Source organism: Sebastes umbrosus, chromosome 1, assembly GCF_015220745.1.
Source record: "Sebastes umbrosus isolate fSebUmb1 chromosome 1, fSebUmb1.pri, whole genome shotgun sequence".
In the NCBI taxonomy this organism is placed as follows: Eukaryota; Metazoa; Chordata; class Actinopteri; order Perciformes; family Sebastidae; genus Sebastes; species Sebastes umbrosus.
The window spans coordinates 6,732,178-6,754,530 of record NC_051269.1 but is presented as its reverse complement, the minus strand read 5'-3'; the positions used below and the strand labels follow the sequence as shown (position 1 = coordinate 6,754,530).

The 22,353-nt window shown below is 40.0% G+C and overlaps 1 protein-coding gene across 1 annotated transcript in view; it reads right to left on the bottom strand.

The window, feature by feature from the left end:
* Positions 1–20,946, bottom strand: part of pmepa1 (prostate transmembrane protein, androgen induced 1) — a 44,789-nt gene extending 23,843 nt beyond the window's left edge. The window contains exon 1 of the mRNA XM_037765732.1: positions 20,325–20,946. Within this exon, the coding sequence (XP_037621660.1) occupies positions 20,325–20,421 (97 nt within the window). The 5' untranslated portion in view covers positions 20,422–20,946. The remainder of the gene's footprint in view (positions 1–20,324) is intronic.
* Between the last annotated feature and the right edge of the window lie 1,407 nt (positions 20,947–22,353).

The window sequence follows — 22,353 nt, the reverse complement described above, 5'->3', positions numbered from 1 at the left end:
TTCAATCTGTGTGTGTTTTCACTGAGCCATATCTACTCAGCCTCATTGGAAGCTCCACTAATCAATATTTGATATTAACAATGAATCAAATGACTACATGTGATGTGAAGGGGGTTATCACCCATGCTTTTTAATTTCTTTTAGTTCATTGTTTTGGTTTTTACGGCCCCCAACTCAACTAGTTGGTTCAGTCTCATCAAACCAACCTGGTCTCACGGGTAGGCGCATAAATATCACGACATTACACGGACATTCTGCCTGTAATGAGTACACATTTTTTGCGTTTTCGTTTCATTTGTACGCCACTCAAACATCTGCAATTCGGAACCACTAACTTAGGTTCAGGCAAGAAAACCACTTAGTTAGGGTAAGGGAAAACGTCATGGTTGGGCTGAAAATAAGTACGTAAACTAAGTAAAACACGTACAGAAACAACTACGGAAAACACGTCGCAAACGTCAACAAAAAACACGTGACTAACGTCACTAACGTAACTTACAAAACAAAGAAAACTTTCTCGCTTTTTACACGTCACTAACTGTTACCGTAGCAAATCAACAAAGGCGTACTTATTGCGCGATAAACGCCTTGCGCATTATCGTGGCATTTATATTTATATGTGTCGTTCAAATGAGAATAGTTAGTCCACCTTAAAGCCGCCGATACATGATCAGCGGTAAATTTTTCAGTGAGTGAAAATCAAATTTCTTATCATGTGAAGGCAGCTTAAGAGAGCGAGCTTGAGCCGAAATTGTCCACTACTGACACTACAAACCAATGACACCATTACGTGAGCGCTTCAATACTTCCTCTGTTTCAGTTGCCGCTGAGCGAGACAGCGAAGCTTCACCTGCCTCACCGGAGCGGCTCAGTGGCCAACTGAAACAGTAGAAACACCTGGCTTTGAAAAGATCTTTTCTTCCTGAAAAGACTCGGCTCAGATCGGCTCATATCCTCCGCATGAATCAACTCGCCCTCTCTTTTGTATCTGTGCCTGAGAGAGAGATAACCACTACTTTAGACAAAACAAATTTCCGCAGACACCCAAACAAGATCAGAGGGACAAAGCCGTTCAAATGAGGCATAGCCAGGAAAGTTTAGAAAAGAAAGACTGAGCAAGGGAGGTGCCGTGAAGCGAAAACATTTAACTGTCTGGGTATTTGGTGTTGGCTTTTCAGCCAAAAACAGAATTTCTGCTTCTTCAGTTTATCACATGTGACGTCTGGCAGAAACCCAGCACACACCTGGAACGTCTCTGTGGATAACATTCCCATGTGCTCAAGTTCACAGCTGACAGTGACTTAAGTTGTCAACATTTCTTTGCAGCATTAGTATCAGAAATGTTTACTAGTGACCAGTGAGTGGATGTGTGGTTGAGTAATGAAGGCTTAATGGATGGATGGATGGCAAACACGCTGGGAATCTGGCTCTGTGCCTGCGGAGCACAAAACGATATGGGCCTCATATATACTATATATATATGTGTGTGTGTGTGTGTGCCAGCTGGCAAGGCCGACCGTCTCTTCACTAGAGGTGTGGGAGGTTGTTGGACACAATGCGAGCAGCGATTGTGTTTCGGACGTTGCCAAGAATCTGTCAGCTCAGGTGTGACGGCAGCTTTTTTCATCAAACTTGTTGGCTCACAGATAACTTCCTGCAACGAGACTCTAACCATACGTGACCCGATTGTAGGACGGAGAAAAAAACGACTTTTTAAGAAGTTCCTCAAACTTTCCACATTAAATCTTTTCTACCATATCTTCCTCTTCTACACCTTTCTCTTTTTAAGGTTGAACTGGACCAAGACACTGGGCTCAAAGCAGCATTTGGGATCTGACGTGATCAAACAGTGCAACACTCTCAATACTTGAAACGGAGAAAATGATTCAAAGTTCAAACTTTGATCTGACACTTGAATTTGATCAAGGAGAGAGTGTCGGGCTTTCCCATCATCATCACTTCTTATCATAGACTGTATTTAAGCAGCCCAGTTGCACAGCAGTTTGTGAAATAGTCACAAAATTTAACGTATTGATTCGTGTACATAGACACAAATTTCACATGTGTCGGTCAGCACGAAATCAATTCATACGTAATCCACGTAATTGTGAGCCAGGAAGTATGAAGAGCGGCGAGAGGAAGGACGTCTGGGTGGATGGGTGGGTCAAAAAACACCAGACAAACAGGAGACCGCTGTTCATGTCCCGTGTGAAACCAGAAGTCAACGTTGATTTATTTGTCACGTAACTTCCGTACTTAAGTTACAGCACTTCCGGTGTTATTTTAACCCAAACCACCATCTTTTCCTAAAGCTAACTGAGAAGTTTTGTTGCCTAAACCTAACCAAGTCGATCTATTTCTAAGCCTAACTAGGTAGTTTTAATTTGAAAAGACTGGAACAGAAACTGCATCATGTGTTTTTGGATATTTGTAGGAAAACGCATGAAAAATACGTTGTTGAAAATCGTGCTGAGCGTCATGAAAAAAAAAGGTATATTCATGTCTATCTACACGAATCAAATAGATAACACTTTGTGACTATTTCACGAACTTCTGGGAGACTGTGTTGATATGAAAATAAAAACACACTGTGAAAGAGTTAAAGTTGTAAGATGAAAACACGGACAACTCCCAGACGAAGACTTGAAACTAGCGATTGAGACCATAAACTCATGTTTACAATGTTTACTGAGGTAATAAATCAAGTGAGAAGTAGGCTCATTTTCTCATAGACTTCTATACAACCAGAGGAGTCGCCCCCTGCTGGCTGTTAGAGAGAATGCAGGTTCAAGGCACTTCAGCGTTGTCTTCACTCCTCAGACCAAGTCCAATATTCATTCTGTTTTGTCCTTCACCAGATTGAATCAATGAGTCCTTATCACCACAAACATTGTGTGCATACTTGTGCAGTAACATTCATTACATTCTGCCCTTCTACTTCCACATAACACTATGAGCACAATGCGTGGCATTTTCTTTTCTAGGACCAATGGACCATTTAGTCTATAAAATGTCAGAAAATTGTGAAAAAACTGACATTCACAAGTTCCCAGAGTCCAGAGTGAAGTCTTAAAATTCCTTTTTTTTCACCAACAGCCCAAAACATAAAAGATATTCCACTGTGAGCAGGATTACATCATAGTTTTCCAAAAGCTCAGGTTTCCCCTGTCAACATTAAAATGAAAGGCCGGTGTTTTCAGATTTATTCACTCAGGAGACTAAAAGCTCAGTTTTGGGGTTTGAAAAACACCATCTTAAACCGGGTTTCCACAAAACGTTCCCAGGACTTTAATAAACCTTAGGTTTTGTCTCTCTGTGACGACGATATTTACTGCTGCATGTTTGATGCAATGAATGAAATGTAGCGGAGGAAACTTAAAGAGCATCCGTCTCCACAGTAAATCATCTGCTGACTGTTTGACGGTTATTTATTTGTGCTTTAGAACGTAAAAACTCCGTAAAATAAAAATCAGAAAATAACTTTTCTTTCTCTCATTCACTGCAACGCCGCGCTACGTCTCCCCCTTCTCTCCCTCCTTTTCCTCTCTGTCCTTTTTTTAAATGAGTTGGAAGCCGACAGCAGAGCTTAACTTTACGTTCAATGTTATCAAACTAAGAGAAATGCTCTCCCTTCGTCCTGAAATGGTCCTAAATCGATACTAGAGTACTTCCTTGTTTATGAATGAAGCGGTACAGTTGAAGCAGCGGTGCTGTGTGTGTGTGTGTGTTTGACCAATCAGCGACGGTCATCCCTGCAAACTCCACCCTAAAAGCTCCAATACTTTCAGAACGTACAACCACCCCTGTTTTTGGAGGTTAAAATGGCCCCAGAACTTATTTTAGACCTTGGTCTAGTCAAAACGCAATGAGTTCCTCAAAAGATTCTTAGTTCCTGCGGTGGGAATGGGCCTTTAGTGTAGAAAAAGGGCCGAGAAGGAGTGAAAAAGATGTGTTTTTTTTAGATTTAGCCGACTTAGTGTGGATGTAATTTTGGCCACAGCTCAAGAAATGTGAATAGACAAACAGCATTATGGTGATCAAATGTTATTCTGACGTGTACTTTTATGTACTCTGTGCCCTAAAACCATCAAATAAGGTTGACTGCTGAGTTTGTGTCGGTCTGGTGTTTATAATGCTTGTGCACTGTGTCTCTGTTTGTTTGAATAGTTGAATGTATAATGACCATTTTTAGTAATATAAACAGAGAGGCGGGGTCACAGTGTCGTCTGTGTGTGTGTCTGTGGATGCAAATGTTGTGGTCCCAGCTGTTTCCTATGGGCCAGAGGGCAAAGTGAGGCAGACGCAGTCCTCACAAGTCTGTGTGTGTGTGAGCATACGTGTGTGTTTGTGTGTGTGTGTGCGTGCAGGGGTCAAGCCCACGGTCATGGACGTCTATGTCATGTGTTGGGGGGGGGGGATGCAGACTGAAGTGTCTTTTGTCTAGACTCGGTCTCGCCGTCAGGACCAGACCAGCTGACTATGACGTCCCGATGATGTAAGATGTACGTGTGTATATATAAATGTATTAATACAACAATAAAAGTATGTCACTGTGTCAGGAACATGTCAACACTACTCAGATCATCTGCAGTGAAAATAATATTTTCTGCCACAATATGCAGCCATGCACAGCATTAAAATGTAGGAACAGACTTCAATAGGTAACACTTTACTTTAACACTATACTTTATAATAATGCAGCTGTAAGCAGATATGAGGACATTTGTCACTAAACTCTCCCATGAAGACATTTAATATTATTGCAACTGTGTTACAATATTGTCATTCATTAGCTGTTAACATATCGAACCTAAATAAAAAAAAATTATGAATAAATAAATAAATGACTCGATAAATAAATAATAAATAAATATGTCATTAAATGTAGCAAAAATAATATAAAAAATAAATGTAACCATTAATTAGTTCATAAAATGTGACATGAATTGATATTTCTGTTTTGATTTGCTTCTTAACTTATTTATCTTTGTATTAATTCCTTTATTTATTTATTCTTCTGTTTATTTTCCCTTTTATTTATTTATTTTTTATTTATTTATTTAGTGTTGAGTCATTTGCATAATGGGGCCGAAATGAAAAAAGAAATGTATAACAAAAGACTAAAGAAATAAATAAGTTTGTGGAAATAAATAAGGGGTGAAATATAAAGGGTAAATCGTGACGAAATAAATAAATGCATGAATACATAAATAAGTACATACATTTAAAAAATAAATATAAAATAAATACAAAATAAGTGCAAAAATTAATAAATAAATAAAACATAAATGCAAAAATAAATTAATGAATCAAAAAATTAAAAATACATTTAAAGATTAATAAAAATAAATACATAAATGAATAAAAAGGAAAATTAAACAGAAGAGTAAATAAAAAAGGGAATCAATACAACGATAAATAAATAAACAATCAAATTAAAATTATTAAAAATGTATGTCACAATTTATCAATTAAGTAATGGCTACATTTATTTTTAATATTATTTTTGCTAAATTTTATGACATTTATTCATTTATTTTGGATTTTGGCTGGAGCTCTCAAAATGTAAACTCAATGTGCCTATTTAACACATTTGGAGCCGGTGCAACTCAAGATTGATTTAGACTTTTTTGACTGATCAGCTACAACTTCCTTCTGATCAGAATATTGATGACGGTACAAACAATCAGCTCTGTATCTGTCAGGTGCTGTATCACATATTTACTGGCAGCATTTAAAGTGACAAATCAATCTGTACCACCTCATCAAAGGCCTCATACACACACAGCTAAACATATCTGCTCTCTATGAAATAAGCAAATTAAACTGAACTAATCAATACAATAAATACATTCAGTGAGTTTAAAACATGCACGGTCACATTTAAGGGGTTTAGTTGTTTACACAAACAACATAATGAAGTAAACTAAAGCCAAATATGACCAAATAATACAAATACACATTTTCACAACCCGCCCCCCACTGCTGTGACAAATACCCCTCCCCCTCCCTCCCTGCCTCCTCCTGACCTGACCCTTGACCTTTGCCCTCCCAGACACCCAGACTGCCTCACTTCACCCCCTCTCGCCGCAGATGCGCAGCAACGTTGGTTTCATATGCAAAAATAAAAACCTGCATCAACACAACCAGCATTTGCATACATACATCTGAATATCTGAATTTGTAATAGCAATTATAGCCCACATATGTGCAGACTGAACCCACTCATGGAGGTCTGTTTAGAGACTTATTTCTCGTCATACAGGATGTCTTCATCATATAATAATATTAAAATAGATATGTATTTGTAGGCTACTTTTCTTTCCATCACCACTTTGCAATTAAAATCGGTTAATGAAAAAGCAACAACAGATGGTCCTTTAAGCTGCTAAAGAGAGGAGGAAGGTGCAGGTACTCTTAATTTAAATACTGCAGCACAAACAAACAGCTTGATTTAATTAGAGATGAACTACTTGAATATCTTTTTCTTTTCATCCAGCGACTTCTAACAGACAAAACATACTACAACACTGTGCAGTAGCACATTCTGGTTTAGACTGATTCCTGAAAGGCTGCAGACGTTTTGTTTAGAAAGCCAAATGGGAGCTTCCCCCCCGGCTCAGACTGGTTGATGGTCACTCTCTTTAACACTCTAAGCTCTGTGATGCAATCGACTATAATGACCATCAGGCTCAATAATAACAAAAGCCACTCCAGTAACATCGAAAAAGACATTTTAGTCTCAGAAGAAGGTAAAATGATTGCTGAAGCTGAAAGTATAGGTGATACTTTTGCTTGAAAAATAACTTAAATCTATTATCAAATAGTTTGACTCATTGTTTCAGCTCTAATTGAAATACATCAATCAGTTCATTCCAGTTTAAACCACTTTAAACACATTAAAATATACCTTCTTTTTTTCAACAGACAACCTTACATTTCGGATCTATTCAACATTAGCAGACGAGGGCTGAAATGATTCTTGAGAAACTCAATAACTAAAAATCATTGATGCAAATTCTTTGCAGATTTTTCAAGAACGCTGGTGAAAACAGTTAGTCTGGAGACTTGAAACCCAGAACGTAATATCCTCTTAAGCCCTACAGGGTGCTGGAAGGTGTGGTTCCCCTAGACAGACATACCCAAAATAAATCAAGAATAGCTCCACAACTACAACCAGGTCTATATGCATGATCTTGGTCTCTATGGATAGATAAGACCTCAGAGAATTCATCTGTAATATTGTGACTGTTACTATGTCTGAGTAAATTGTGATGAACCAAAGGAAAGATTACATATATATCCTTGTCTAAAATGTTATCTAGATTAGACAGTGGATGAAACCATTATAGCAATGATGCCATGCACAGAGATGCCACTAAATTCATTCAGCAACTCCTTGACTACAACTGTGCCAAAGCAGATATAAATAACACAAAGCACATAGATTCTACAAAGGTTTTAGTAAAGATAGGACCAGGAGGACTCTCCATTTGGCCACTTGGATACCCCAAGTGTGCCAAATGGGTTTTTATACCTCTTGAAAGGGAATCTGGCTCTAAAATACTACTGATATCCACTACAGGATGATACGTGCACACAATGGAGCCTTTGGCCATGACATTTACCCTGTACATCATCACATTCTACCATTGTGCACAGTAGAAAATCAATAATAAACAACTAAATTGTATAATTCCGACTCCAAATGGAGTAGTTGTATTATAATAATGAAATATGATCAAGTAAAACTTAGTCAAGTAGTCAAGTATGTACATTAAATATAAGAACGGTCAAAAACATTAGGGTAAAAGAGGATATGGCACTTAAAGGCACTAAACGGATTTAGTTTTGTCTGATAATATTGTATGCAATTAAAGCAATAAACTTGATTAATCAATGGAATAATCGGTAGAATACTCTATAAAATAATCAATAGCTGCAGCCCGTGACTCTAAGCCCTTACTGAGTAATTAACAAAAAGCCAAAAGACACTTTTTACTTTACATTTACCATTTAGAAAACTAGACAATCCTACGCCATCCTCCCCTGGGCCAGACTAATTACTGAAAGACAAGACACAGTTGTGTTGAACTCCATAAACAGACTACAATTGAAGTATTTAGAAGAACCAGACGTCCATACTGGGATTTTTTCTGCCTCAGACCAATTAATGAAAAACAAGAGACGATCTATTCCACATTGTCGCATGACTCTCTATGCATATAGCAGGCAGACAGTCATTGGCTTTATTTATAGCGCAGCCTCTTGGTCCTCAGACAGCCTCTGTATGGATTTATTCACACCGCCAGACAGACGTATAGGACCGGCTATGACTTCAGACTAATTAATGGGACAATAAGGGTCCAACAGACTACAAGGGCCTCAGCTGAAAACTGTCTTCTATGCAGATGATATGCAGAGAGCACACACACACACACACACACAACCCCCAAAGTGACGACGACCTTGACCCCTAGACGCACACGCTGCATGCATCTACATATATGCATATACCACGATGATGACTTCTGTGTGTGTGTGTGTGTTGTTGGTGTCTAGACCCAGAAACAATGAACAGCTGAGAGGATGATTGAGAGGCATGAAGGAAGCAAGGAAGAAAGAGGTCAGGAAGGAGAGTATAGAGTTGCAAAGAAGGACGGGGTGTTTTTCCTGAAACTGTATTCCCAGCATTTAAAATGTTTCTGTTAATGATATCTTCAGTGTTTATTAACATAGAAACACTTTGTTTCTGAGATATCTGGGATTGATGGGCAGTTCTAAATACTACAATACCCATGAGCCTCTGCTGCTAATGCCAAGGAGAAGAGAAGAAGAAGAACAACAACACCAAAACACTGCGCCATAGTTGCTTAATTAATTTAAAGTGGACCCAAAATTTAAAGCTACTAAGAGAAACTTTAATTTTGTGTGGATTTTGGCGAGCACCAGAGTCCATTTAGAAAACCTTTCATTTTACTGCAGCAGGGTCTGACAGGCTGCTCCGCTCAGTCCTGGTTCTGGTTCTCTCATGCCTCCCTTCCCTCCAGCGGGGCCCAGCAATACGGCCTGGACTTCTAGGACCACCTCCAGGTGATCAGCAGACGAAGCTCTGCTCATGGCTGGAGAAGGAGCTCCAAAGCCTGATCTGGGTCTGAGATCTGAGACAGTTTCATAACCAGTTAAAAGTTCCTCACATTAATTTTAAAGCTGCAGATTGTCTTTTTAATTTTGTCAACATCGTTATCTTTAGTTTCCATCCATTTTAAACACTGTGATTGGATGTCTCTTGCCGAAATGCACCTTGGGAGTTGTAGTTAAGCTATGGGTAAAATGAATCGGGACAGAAGGACAGCAGGTTTTCAGCAGAACCAAAGAACGTATGTTGCCAAGAAGTGAAAGTCCATTGCAGCAGAGTTATGCTTCCGCCATTTTGGACTGAAAGCGACTACCGGACGCCAGTAAAACGTCCGCCTACAAAGAGTCGCGCAAAAGTAAAACTAAATGATTTCTATTCTATTGTCATATTCTACCGAAATGGTCTGTGTTGAACAATAAAATACTATAGATATAATAAGCGTTTTCAGTCCGAAATGGCGTCAGCGGCCGCTGTCCAAAAAACACTGGAGTTTCGTCTCTTTGCTTCTAACTAAACTCTCAACAACTGAACAACGACAGTCAACTGGACATGCTCCTCCCTGCATCAACAGCTACTGTTAGACTGTGTCTGTACTGGGCAGCTCCCAGTGTCATGTGGTATATGAAACTGGCAAACAAAGAGAAGGCAGCTTTCGGCGGATAAATCATTTCTTCCGAGACAAATTACTGGTTTATCGTACTCGAGGATTAAAGCGAATCTGGTTCTGGGACGACGCCAGCTGTCAATCAGAGAACAAAAACCAAACACAAAAGACGGAGTTTGATCCACGCAGGCTTCTGTAAACACACATCACATTTACAGCAGAGCGTTTTACCGCAAGAAGAGGCAAATGTAAAAGAGAATGATTTATATAATTTTACAAATCCTCCCTCAACTATCACACACACACACACACACACAGAAACACGGACAGGAAATGAATAGACAAACGCAGACTAACACATGTGCACACACTCACACAGAGTAGTGAGACAGCCAGACAGAGAGGTTTACATAATAAGTCCAGGAGGACAGCCAGAACAGACTCAATCATTTAATTTCCATGATTCACTGAGTGAGAGAGAAACAGAGACGCAACGAGGAAAGAGAGAGAACCAATCAATGAGAAGTAAAACACAGAGACATGAAACACAAACGCTGCTGAAGAACTGAAAAATATCACTCTTATTTCACTTTTTGTTTTAGGAGCACTGGCATGGATTTGTTAAAACATCTCTTCCATAAACCCAGTGGTGGAATGTAACGAAGTACATTTACTCAAGTACCGCACTTAAGTACAATATTGAGGTACTTGTACTTTCCATTTTATGTTACTTTATACGTCTACTCCACTACATTTTGGAGGCAGATTGCAGGTTTATGATGTATTATCATAACTACTATTTTTACATTTTGCAACTTTTACTTTTACTTTCATTTTGTGCTGTTTTTGGCGGTCCCTGTGGACAAAAGTGGTAGTGTTTCTTAGCACCAGAGTCCCTTTAGAAAACAGCTCATTTTAAGACCCTGACACACCAAGCTGACCGTCAGCCGTCGGACAGTTTGGGGCTTTCGCTGAGCGTCTGTCGGTCTAGTTTTTGCGGTGTGTCCCGCACCGTCGGCTCTAGTCTGCCCGTGTCGGAGGCTTTTCGGCCGATTCAGCATGTTGAATCGGCGGCAGAGCCCGTCGGTGAGAGAAATCACTCTGATTGGCAGTTCAGTTTAAACAAATCAGTGCACAAGAAGAGAAACGGACGTGAGGAAAGCGAGCCAAAGACTAAAGTCACACAGAAGGCTCTTCTCATTTTTCATCTTCATCTCATCTGATCGTTCCAACACACGGATATTTTCACAGCCACATGAACATCTGGAATGAAGCTAAGTGGTGAGTGAACAAAAACGCCGCTTTGTTTCATGTATGTATCAAAACAACGGCTTGTATATCCACCCTCCTCTCTCTTCCTGTTTCTCTTTTTGAATGATGAATACAGACTACTGCCGCCTGCTGGTGTGGAGAGTTATTTCCTCTCACGCAGACGCAGAACCTACGTGCTAACTGGCCGTCAGCTGTAGTCTTTGCGGTGTGTTCAAGTGCAACTTATCGGCCGAGACAAAGGAGACGTGAGGCGACTCAACAGTCGGCCTTCGTCGCCGCTAGTTCTTTAATGTCGGGTTGGCGTGTCTGGGCCTTTAAAGCTACTATGAGAACTTTCATTTTGTGTTGTTTTTGGCAGACCATGTGGACAAAAGCAGTAGTGTTTCTAAGCACCAGAGTCCCTTTAGAAAACCTCTCATTTTACTGCAGCTGGGTCTGACAGTCAGTCATGCGCTCGCCTGGTTCTGGTTCTCCCCTCATATCTGACTATGTTGGTTATTCATCTATCAATAGATCCCAAACATTATAAAGTGACAATAATAATGCAAAACGTCCAACAGCGTTCAGTCCCAGTGTGTGCCCGAGTTGATGATGTTGTTGTTGTGTCTCCTTGCTCACACTGTTTCATTTAAATGGTATAAAGGTTGCTTGTGTACGGCTATTACAGTTTGAGCGATCAAACAGAGTTTGCCTCAGGATGGAGTTTGGCACCACAGATATGCTGTCAAAAGTGGAACTGGATAAAAACATGCTGTTGTTATTTTTACTCTGAATAATAAACATCGTTGTGTCACATGGGAGCTGCAGCCTGAACAGGATGTGGTGTTGTGATGTTTGTGACACATGACGATGACAGAATGACACATGACAATCACAAAGCCGGATGTGAGATGTAAGAGGGACTTTTTTTTCGAGCTGAAATACAGTAAATATTGTTGACTGCTGGTGCTTCTGTATACATATTTCATACATTTAATAGAAACTAGCGGTGGATGATGTGGTCTCTGCCAAAAACATTGTGATGCTGAGGTGTCCAAACAGATAAAGACATCAGCGGAAGATGATCTCCGCCTACGCTCATCTCACAATAACCAAAATTCCAGATGAGATCACGTCTCAGTTGTTTCCGTTCGGGTTGATTCACTAAATCTTTTGTCTGTCCTTTTTCTCTTTTGTTATTAACGTGCAAACCATTCAGGTGAGCCGGGCTCTGACTTTCACTGGAGTTACACTCGCTGTAATTAATTAACATTAATGCCCTGTGTCACCTGCCAAAAGGCCTCAGTGGAACTTAGCTGTCGTCTGGTTAAAACGCTCTCTGCGAGCCGGCGTCTGAACTCAGCCAAAGATTGTTTGTGAGGTAAAAAAAAAACAAGCTCCACTCTGTCAGATTTAATCGATACCTTCTGCTGCTCTTCTCATTTTCAGGTTGCTGTGAATTGTCAGCTAACAACTAGAATTAACGCCTCGTGGTTGTACGCATCCACCAACCAGTCAACTTGCAGTTTACATCCATGTCACTTCATCATTTTATCCTGTTAGACATTTGTGTGAAATTGTCATAATTAGCATATGAATTTTTGAGTTAAAATGTGTTTTGTGAGGTCACAGTGACCATTTTGGCATATCAGCTATCAACTATCGAACCCAAATACAAAAACCCTCAAAAACTGAGAAGTTCAGTTTTTCGCTCCGGCCCAGTCGCACAGCAGTTTGTGAAATAGTCATGAAATTTAATGTATTTATTCTTTTACAAAGACACAAATTAAAAAAAAATTTCAGGACGAAATCAATTCGTATGTAATCCACGTAATTGTGAACCAGGAAGTATAGAGAGCGGCCAACGGTACGTAGGGAGGAGGTCAGGGTGGATGGGTGGGTCTAAAAACACCAGACTTTCACCAGGAGACCGCTGTTCATGTCCCGTGTGAAATCAGAAGTCAACGTTGATTTCTTTGTCACATAACTTCCGTACTTAAGTAATGCCACTTTTGTGGGACGATGAACAAATTCAAAACACAAAATCAACAAATTTGTGTCGATGAACAGGAATCAAATTCAATTCCGTGACTATTTCACGAAGTGCCGTGAGACTGCGTTGTTTCCTCATGGGTACACGGGTCGATGCAGGGATCAAACTTGTGACTTATGTCTTGACTAACCCCTAACCCAATAACAGGGATCTGTGTGAACCAGAAGAGACGCCCAGTCACAGTGTGTCCTCCCTGTGCCCGCCACAGCCGCTGCCATCGCCTCCCGTCCACTTCAGGAACACTCTGACTCTTTTCCTCGAATTCACTAATCAAATAAATACTGCTACCCTCCAGCTGAACTCACACACACACACTCACACACACACACACACACACTCTGACAACATTGATGTTGGCTGCGGAGACAGACTGTGGAGGTGTTGGTGTCTGCCAGACATGTAGTAACAAATGTGGAGGAAACAGAGCTGCTGGTAGGAAATGATCCTGAAGACCTGATACAAGCGATGACTTCACCACACTCACACACACACACACGCACACGCAAACTCTCTCACACACACACACACACACACACACACGGCTAGCCTGTGAGTAATGCTGATGTCATGTGCTTTGACTAGCGATGTCTGCCGCTCAGAACAGATGTGTTTCTGCATATGTGTGTGCGTGTGTGTGTGTGTGTGTGTGTGTGTGTGTGTGTGTCTGTGTGTGTGTCTGTGTGTGTGTGTGTGTTCGTGTGTGTGTGCTAACAGGTAGATGTAACCCTACAATTACAGCTGCACACATCCAGATGAGAGGCGACACAGAGAGATGATTGATAGTTGGAAGTGAGTCAGGGTCTCTGTAGTTCCTTCACAAGTCTCAGAAGTCTGAATTTATCGCAATTCAGTGACTTCAAAGTATTTAAAAACTTTAAAGGTCCCTGATCATGCTTATTTTCAGGTTCATACTTGTATTTTGTGTTTCTACTAGAACATGTTTACATGCTGTAATGTTAAAAAAAAACATTATTTTCCTCATACTGTCTGCATGACTTCGCTGTATTTACCCTCATGTCTGAAAGTGCATTTCAACGGAATTGCAACGGAACTGTGTTGCTGGGCAACAGCTTGGTTCCATGTTTACTTCCTGTCAGTTGATGTCATTGACATACACTGCAACCGGAAATAAACTGGGACAAATTTAGAATGTTTGTTTGCATTTAAAACTGTGTAATGGTCTATATATTGTAGATTTGTGACATCACAAATGGACAGAAATCATGACGGCTTGTTTTAAAGACACAGTTTTTGAATACAAGCTGTGTGTATATCTCTGTGGATTGAGTGTTTCGATACTTTCACAGTATTTATATATCACTTAAACCTGCTTTATAATAAAAAAGTCATGAAAATCTCACTTTTTACAATATGGGACCAGCTTTTCTTAGGGCTGCAACTAACGATTATTTTCACTGTTGATATTTTCTCGATTAATTGATTAGTTGTTTTGGTCTATAAAATATCAGAAAATGGTGAAAAAAGTTGATCAGCGTTTCCCAAAAGCCAAAGGCAGAGCGTTTTCAGCTTAAAGGCCCTTACACACCGGGGGCATTTTTTTCATGCCATTAATTTACACATCATTATATATTTTCAAACTGTTGTTATTGTCATAAGTACTTTCACACAGAACGTAAGAATTACGCGCCAAAAAAAAGCCTCAGAATGAGGTCAATTTTTCTGAGCTTTCCCACCGCGAGTAAAGGCATTGACCAATCACAGCACAGGTTGAGTTGCGCCTTTATTATTTATGAAACAACAACACGGAGGAACCAGGACGGCAGACTTTATTACTCCTTTCAACCTCGACAAAGGCAGCGCAGACCAGATCTACTCCTTCTGTTCTTACCTTTCACAATAAGAGCCCTAGATATGTAATATTCCAACGTATTCTAACACAACCGTTCGTATGATATCTTACAAAAAAGTTATTCCTCATTTTTCGTTTGTTTTCCTATGAATGTCCAGCAACACGCGCCAATTTCCGCTCGTGACATGCATACAGTCTTTTCAAAATAAATCAGAATCAGAATTATAACTTTTTTTCTTAATAATTTCTCAAACCGATTCATCGATTATCAAAATAATTGGCAGTTAATTGAGTAGTTGATAAGTAATTGATTAATTCTTGCAGCTCCAACTAGCCTTTTCCTAAAACCAGGCTAGTTGAGTTGCTATATTTTGCAGTTATTTTGCTTTGGATTCCTAGATTATAATGCTTATTACAAATAATTCTCCTTTGTTTCTTAACTTTTCTTGTTAATCGTGTGTCACATGTATTTTCCCAGATACGGGTCTATTTTTAACACATTGTGAAGTATAAAGACGGAGGGAAGCCCAGCCTTTTCTATCACGTCTACGTCCTCCTTTGATCACCACATATCTAGGGTGTATGTAACGTGGATTATTATCCTGTGTTATACTTTCTTCCACAACGTCTTTCATCTTCGCTGTCACACTCCGCTGCATCACGTCCAGTGCAGCTGAAACACCCTTAAACATCATCTGGTTTTATAAATAAAAACCATCATTAGTTTCAGTTTCTATCACCAGAACGTCTCTCTTCTCTGTTGCTGACATCTTGTTCCTTTATAGAAAGTTTTGACATATTCTTCTCTCTCTCTGCTGTTTCTGCAGTCCTCTGTGTTTCCCTCCTCTGTCTTCCAGACTAAACATCACATCTGCTCTCAGACAGGAATCCTGTGTGTCTGCCTACATTCTCATCTTGTTTCTGTTACAAGTCCAGGCGATTCTCTGTATTTCACTGATTGATTGCTATTGCTACTGCTGCAACGATTAACATCACACCTGTTAAGATTTATGTGGACATACTTTGGTCACCTCTTATATCCAATGAAGGGACATCTTAATGCTATAACATACAGTACTTCCATACTTGCCAAGCCCTCAGGAAGAGCGCCGGGCCATGAAGCAAATTTCCGTAGTAGCCAAACGGCGGTACTACAATTTCCGTGTCCATCACGTGATGCCATTGAGCCCAAAATACTTTTTCCCATAGACTTACAATGGGAAAGAGACGTCTCTAACTCAGCGGGTAATTTTTCTCTAATAGTCCTTATTTAAATCATTAGGTCCTAAAAGTTGTAAAACGCAATAATAGCCAAATCCAGAGTTATTTCCCTTCTTCCGTTCATGTGAATGAGACCCAGACTGAGGCCTGCTCTAAGGGTCCAATGGATGAGGAAGATCGCCGTATGATCCGGGTACTTTATCACTCGTCAGTCGAGCCGTTTTGGCTTCATGCGCCAATGAGCAACTGTCATAGGAATGAATGGGAACCTCATTCTCTTAATAAATCCATGGATGTTTCAGACAGCAGTGTGCTTCTAACTTTGCCATCACCATGTTGAGAGCCGTGCGGAGGCAATAGAAATGCTCCCATGCTCACATTTAGCACCTTTAAGGTATCGACCAAAATAATCAAGTAGCATCGAAACTTCTCCAGTCAAACGATATCTAATCATTTTTGTAAAAAGATTATTTCTTGCTTCTTCTGACACCAGCGTCGTCTCCTCCTCAAGAGGACACGCCGCGACAATAGGGCTGTCCTCGACCAAAGAAATCCTCAGTCGACTAACACTAACATATGATTTTGTCGACTAATCGATTAGTTGATTTAATCAACAGATCTGTAAAACTGAGTTTCTCCACAAAGAATCACACAAAAAGCACCACTCTAAATCTGGTGTTTCCCAGAGATGTGCTCACAACTTTCTTGGAAATAAGTCTTTCAGCATGAAAAATGACTAATGGACTAAGAGGGGAACTGGTCCAACCGCAATTGTTGATCACTTCAGGCAAGATATGTGGTTACTAGGTGAAAAGGTATCACACAAAGAGCTCTATCGGAGTCTGTATCACTTTAACGGTACCGGTATTAAACAATACCCTAACCCATCCCTAATGAAGGCCCGTTCCTGTTTCAACATGACTACATTTCTTCTCAATAAACAAATGGGTTTCCCAGTTTATGGTGGAAGAACTGCATGATTGTGGCCAAAAAGATGTATCAGGATTATTTTGATCAGTATTGACATCACGATTATTTATCACGATTATTCATAGATTTTAGAGACAAACTATTTTGATTGCACTTTCACATTTGAATACAATGCTTTCACTTATATGTTGCGTTACATTGCTGACAACTCTTTGCATCAAAATAAGACTTGAAATAAGGTTCTTCTTCACCTGATTTCAGTGTATTTTAGACAGTATGTTACTCTTCTGCTCTGGTCTGCAGCCGCAACATTCAGGAAAGTTTTTCACAGGCTGCCGCTGTATGGTGAGCGCACGCAGCGGCATGACAGCTCCCCAAAAATGAAGCCAAAACATCTGGATCGCCTGCTGGTGGCTAGCTGTTAGTTTAGGAAGCGCTTGATTTGATATGCAGCAGAGTTTTCTATGAGTGGAGCATTTTAAACGTCAGTATCTCAGTCGATCATGTTCATTTAATTGTGGGAGCCAAAATCCTGATCGCGATTAATATTCGTCTAATTGTGCAGCCATAGCAGAACTCGACTGGCCTGCACGGTGCCGTCACATATGGGAGGAATGTTTGGGTGTCCATATACTTTTAACCATGCAATGTATTGCTATTACTACCACTAATACTAGTAGCGATACTGAAATTGTACTAACTGAAGCACTGCTACTAATCTACTACACTCTTGCAAAACTGCTTCTGTTGCAATTACTACTATTACTCCAACTATTACTACTAAAATACCACAAATAATACTCACTATTACACTGATACAAATGCTATTACTAAGATTCTAACTGAATATATTAGGACTAACAGGAATATTATTGGTATTTAACCTGGTCTAAGTAGGCTGCATGGTGAATAAATGACTGATGACACCAGCGTGAACTCTTCCCACTCGCGATCAGAGGAACACATTACTCACTGATCTTTTCTTCCAAATCTAAAAACTGGAAAATCATAATAAGCCTGTCAAAATATCTCCTCAACCACCCAAGAAAATCCGTTTCTAAATAAATCTGAGACGGAAGAAAAAAAGGCCACGGAGTCACTGAATCACGTTTCTTGTTTGAGCGTAACAAATTGTTTTTAACAAGGTTTTGGGGATTTTCAAGAGACGGCGAGTCACGTCGTCATCTGAACACTCTTCGGTTATTGGCTGATCTGTATCTGACCAGTTCAACTCTGTGCACGTTCTCCACTCTTGATTCATGTACCGTATGTCGCGTAAACTGAACTCACACAAAGTAGTCTGGCTTTGATTCTATTCCATTATGAGTGCCTTAAAAATGATATTAACAACTGCGATATTGACGTTAAAATGCGTGCTTCTCTCATAGAAAACTCCACTGTAGGGAAGCGCTGCATGAATATAGCCAAAATGATGATCACGATTATTTTGATCAATATTGATATCACGATTACTCATTGATTTTAGCAACAACATATTTTTATTGCACTTTCACATTAAATAAACTGAACACTGTTTTCACTAACATGCTGTGCTGAATCCCTGTTACTGTACAGATTAGGGCTGCACGATGTTGGAAAAAACTGTCATTGCATTATTTTTTTCTGCTATATATATTGCAATTATGAAAAAATACAGGAATATTCACCCTGCCTCTTTGTTAGCAAAGCTAAATGCTTCAATCTGGTGCACTTAAAGAGCAAATTAGCAACAATAAGAGCAGGATAATCAATTCCATGCTCTTAATTTAATCATAAACACATTGGTTGTATAGATAATATATATATATATATATATATACCCAAAAGTTAAGTCAAAACATCTGGATCACCAGCTGGTGGCTGGCTGTTAGATTAGGAAGCGCTTGATTATTTGATATGCAGCAGTTTTCCATGAGAGAAGCGTGCATTTTAAACGTCAATATCGCAGAGCGATCGTGTTCATTTAAGTGTGAGAACCCAAAATTGTGATCGCGATTAATATTCGATTAATCGTGCAGCCTTTACTGGTTTTCTACGACTGCAGACTGGATCTAGGAGGGTTTGCTGCTGCTGCTGCTCTGCTTCTGCTCTGCTCTGGCAAAACAAGACATTTGAATGCAACACCTTGAACTGGGAGGACTGGGAGGACTGAGAGGACTGGGATAACTGGGAGGACTGGGAGGTCTGGGAGGACTGGGAGGACTGGGAAACTGTCTACGCCGTCCAGTCCAAACAGTTGAATGAGCTGAAGCTGAGTCAGCCCTGCTGGTGACCTCAGCTGGACACACACGCACACACGCAAACACACACACACACACACACACACAGCTTTCATCTAAATGACCTTTCAGTATTGAGGGTGTCTCTAACCAGAAAAACACACACTTCACCAAACACCAGATACATAAAGGCACACCACTAGTGTATAAACACACACACGCACGCACACACGCACACACATATAATCAGGGATTTCCCGGATGCGACCACGCACACACATGGACGTGCACGCGCACACATACACGCGCGTGCAGGCAGACGGCTAGACGTCTGTCTGGCTTCGTTTTGCTCCAAATGACGAAGCGGCGACACAAACTTCAGCTCCCCCCGATTTGTTCAACCTTTTTACCGAACCAACCGGCTCTTTTCACTCCCACACCCGTCCCCTCGGTGTCCTCCACTCCACGGTAACTTCACCACAGTTTCAGCCCTCTTCAGGTCGTGTTTTAACCGTTAAAACACAGCGGAACAGACCAAATGAAGCAAAGGAAACGTTATAAGGTCAGAAGCAGACACTAAACACTAACAACCAGCAACTCTGGACCGGAACCCCGCCGACAAAACCACACAATCTGTCAAACTTCTCTTCATAGCGAAAACAAGTGATGTTTAAAAAGCCTGAAAATGATGTGAATCAAACCACACAGGAGGTGTGTTCAATTCGGCTCAGTGGAGAGAGATGTGAAGACTGCGGTTTATGTTCAAGTTCAACATCAAACCTTAATAATCACACATGAAGAACAGCTTTTAGCGTTACAGCAACTCAACTCACAATAACTACTAATGTATTCAAAATGAGAGCGCATTTAGTGAGGTGAAGAGGCAGATGCATGTCACTGAAACATCACCCAACATCAGTTAGGACAAACAGTGACTGTTCACTATCAAATGAAGACACTTTTTCTCCTTTCCGTGCTTGTAAATGTGTAAAATCTGTGATATGAATCCATAACAGTGTGCAGCTTCACAGTCAGGATGTGTACGGACACAGACAGAGTCAGTGATTAGAGACGAGATGATGAGAAGTTGTACTCACTGATTTCCATGCTCTGCAGGGAGGTGAAGCGCTTGCAGTTACAAGTACAGGAGACATTGGCGGCGGTGGCGTTTAAAACACCCATCAAGTTCAACATCTAGGTCCTCCTACGGACACACATCGAGACTCCACCACGGGAACACCGGAGACCAGAGAGACAGCGAGGGTCCGAGGAAGATATCGATATGAAACCACCACACCAAACTCCCCCAAAATATCCTCCCTTTTCTCTCTCCAGCCTCCTCTCCTCTCCTCTCCGTCCTCTCCGGTCCGACAGTCCTCCTCCTGGTTCGGTTCTCTCCTCCTCCTCTCTCCGGTTTCTCCTCCTCTTCCTCCCAAATCTATCTCTCTATCCCTCTCTCTCTCTATCCCTCTCTCTATGTGAGCTGTGTAAGTGTCGGTACAGCCGTTACATGTAGTTTGAACGGTGCTAAACTAGTTTAAACGTCCGGGTCCGTCCGTTAGAAATCAGGTTCCGTGTTTTCAGCCGAGTAACCGGCGACTAAACTGCTAACGGACGTCTGTCTGGTCCTGACTGTCTCTCTCTCTCTCTGTCTCTCGGTGTCTCTCGGTGTCTCCAGGGATTTCTCAGTGTCTCTCCCCTCCTCCCTCCTCCGTCTCTCGGTGACACCGTCTGTCTGTCTCTCATTTACAATTTCCACTCGCTTTTTTTGGGGTGGGGGTAATCATCAGAGTAACCGCAGCTAAAAGACAAACAACGAAGTCACTTTTATTCATTTAAAGCACACATTTTACCCAAAGTTATGGAGGACGAAACCTGCCAAAAAAAAAAAAAATGAATAAAATAAATAAATGACTATAAATAAATAAATGAATAAGTATGTCATTAAGTATAGCAAAAAGAATGTTAAAAACAAATTTAGCATCCGGACATAAATTGATATTTCTGTTTTAATTTGCTTTTTTATTTATTTATTTATCTTTGTATTAATTTCCTTAGTTATTTACTTGTTGTTACTTTAGACTTACTTGTTTAATTTGTTTATTTATTTATTATACATTTTTAAATGTATTTATGAATTTTTGCATTTATTTTTTATTTATTTATTGAGGGTTGACAGACAGCGCCCTCATTTGCATAATGAGGCAGAAATGCATAAAGAAATGTATAAAGAAAAGAATACAGAAATAAATAAGTTTGGGGAAATAAATGAGGGGTGAAATGCAAAGGGAAAATCATGCATAATAATAATAATAATAATAATAATAATAATAATAAATAAACAAACAAACTCATAAAATTAATAAAAAGTGTAGTTATTTATTTAACATAAACATAATTTAACATATTTATTTCTGTATTGTTTTCTTTATACATTTCTTTAAACGTTATCTGAAGGCCACCGTTCTCCGACACGCTGGTGAAACTGCGGTAACGTGAGCCACAGAGTGCTAAACCGTGGTAGCGCCAGCCGCCGTCTGACTTCTATTGGTCCTAAAGTATAGTGTTATTATGGTAAGGATGAGCGAGGCCAACGGAGTTACCATGGTCTGGCACTCATTCTTTCTTTGGCTTTTTTCAGACATTTTTCTGACTTTTTTCAGATTTTTTGGGGATATGTGTCAGGCTTTTCTTCTGCCTTTCTTCTGCTTTTTTTGGACATTTTTTGGACATTTGTCTGACTTTTCTTTGAACATAGCTTATCTAAACTAGCTTTTTTGAGCTGTCAGCAGCATGTTATGGTCTTCATCAGCGAACAACTTTTAATTTCAGTTTCTATTGCTTCAAAAACGTGACATTAATATTCATGAATTACTAATAGATTATTTTAGTTTGCATGAAATCCTTAATTTAAACAACGGAAGTTTGTTTAAGCAATACAATGATATTGTCTCAATAGGATTACAATGAGACGAACATTGAAAATTGAACTTGCTCAGTGTGAACATGACGTTTTTATTTTATTTTTGTAATGCAGTGCAGCTGTTTCAGAGTCAGCTGTGTGTGTGATAGTCGGCCAAACTAAATGTAGATTGAGACAAAAGCTCTGAGTTATTCACCTTCAGT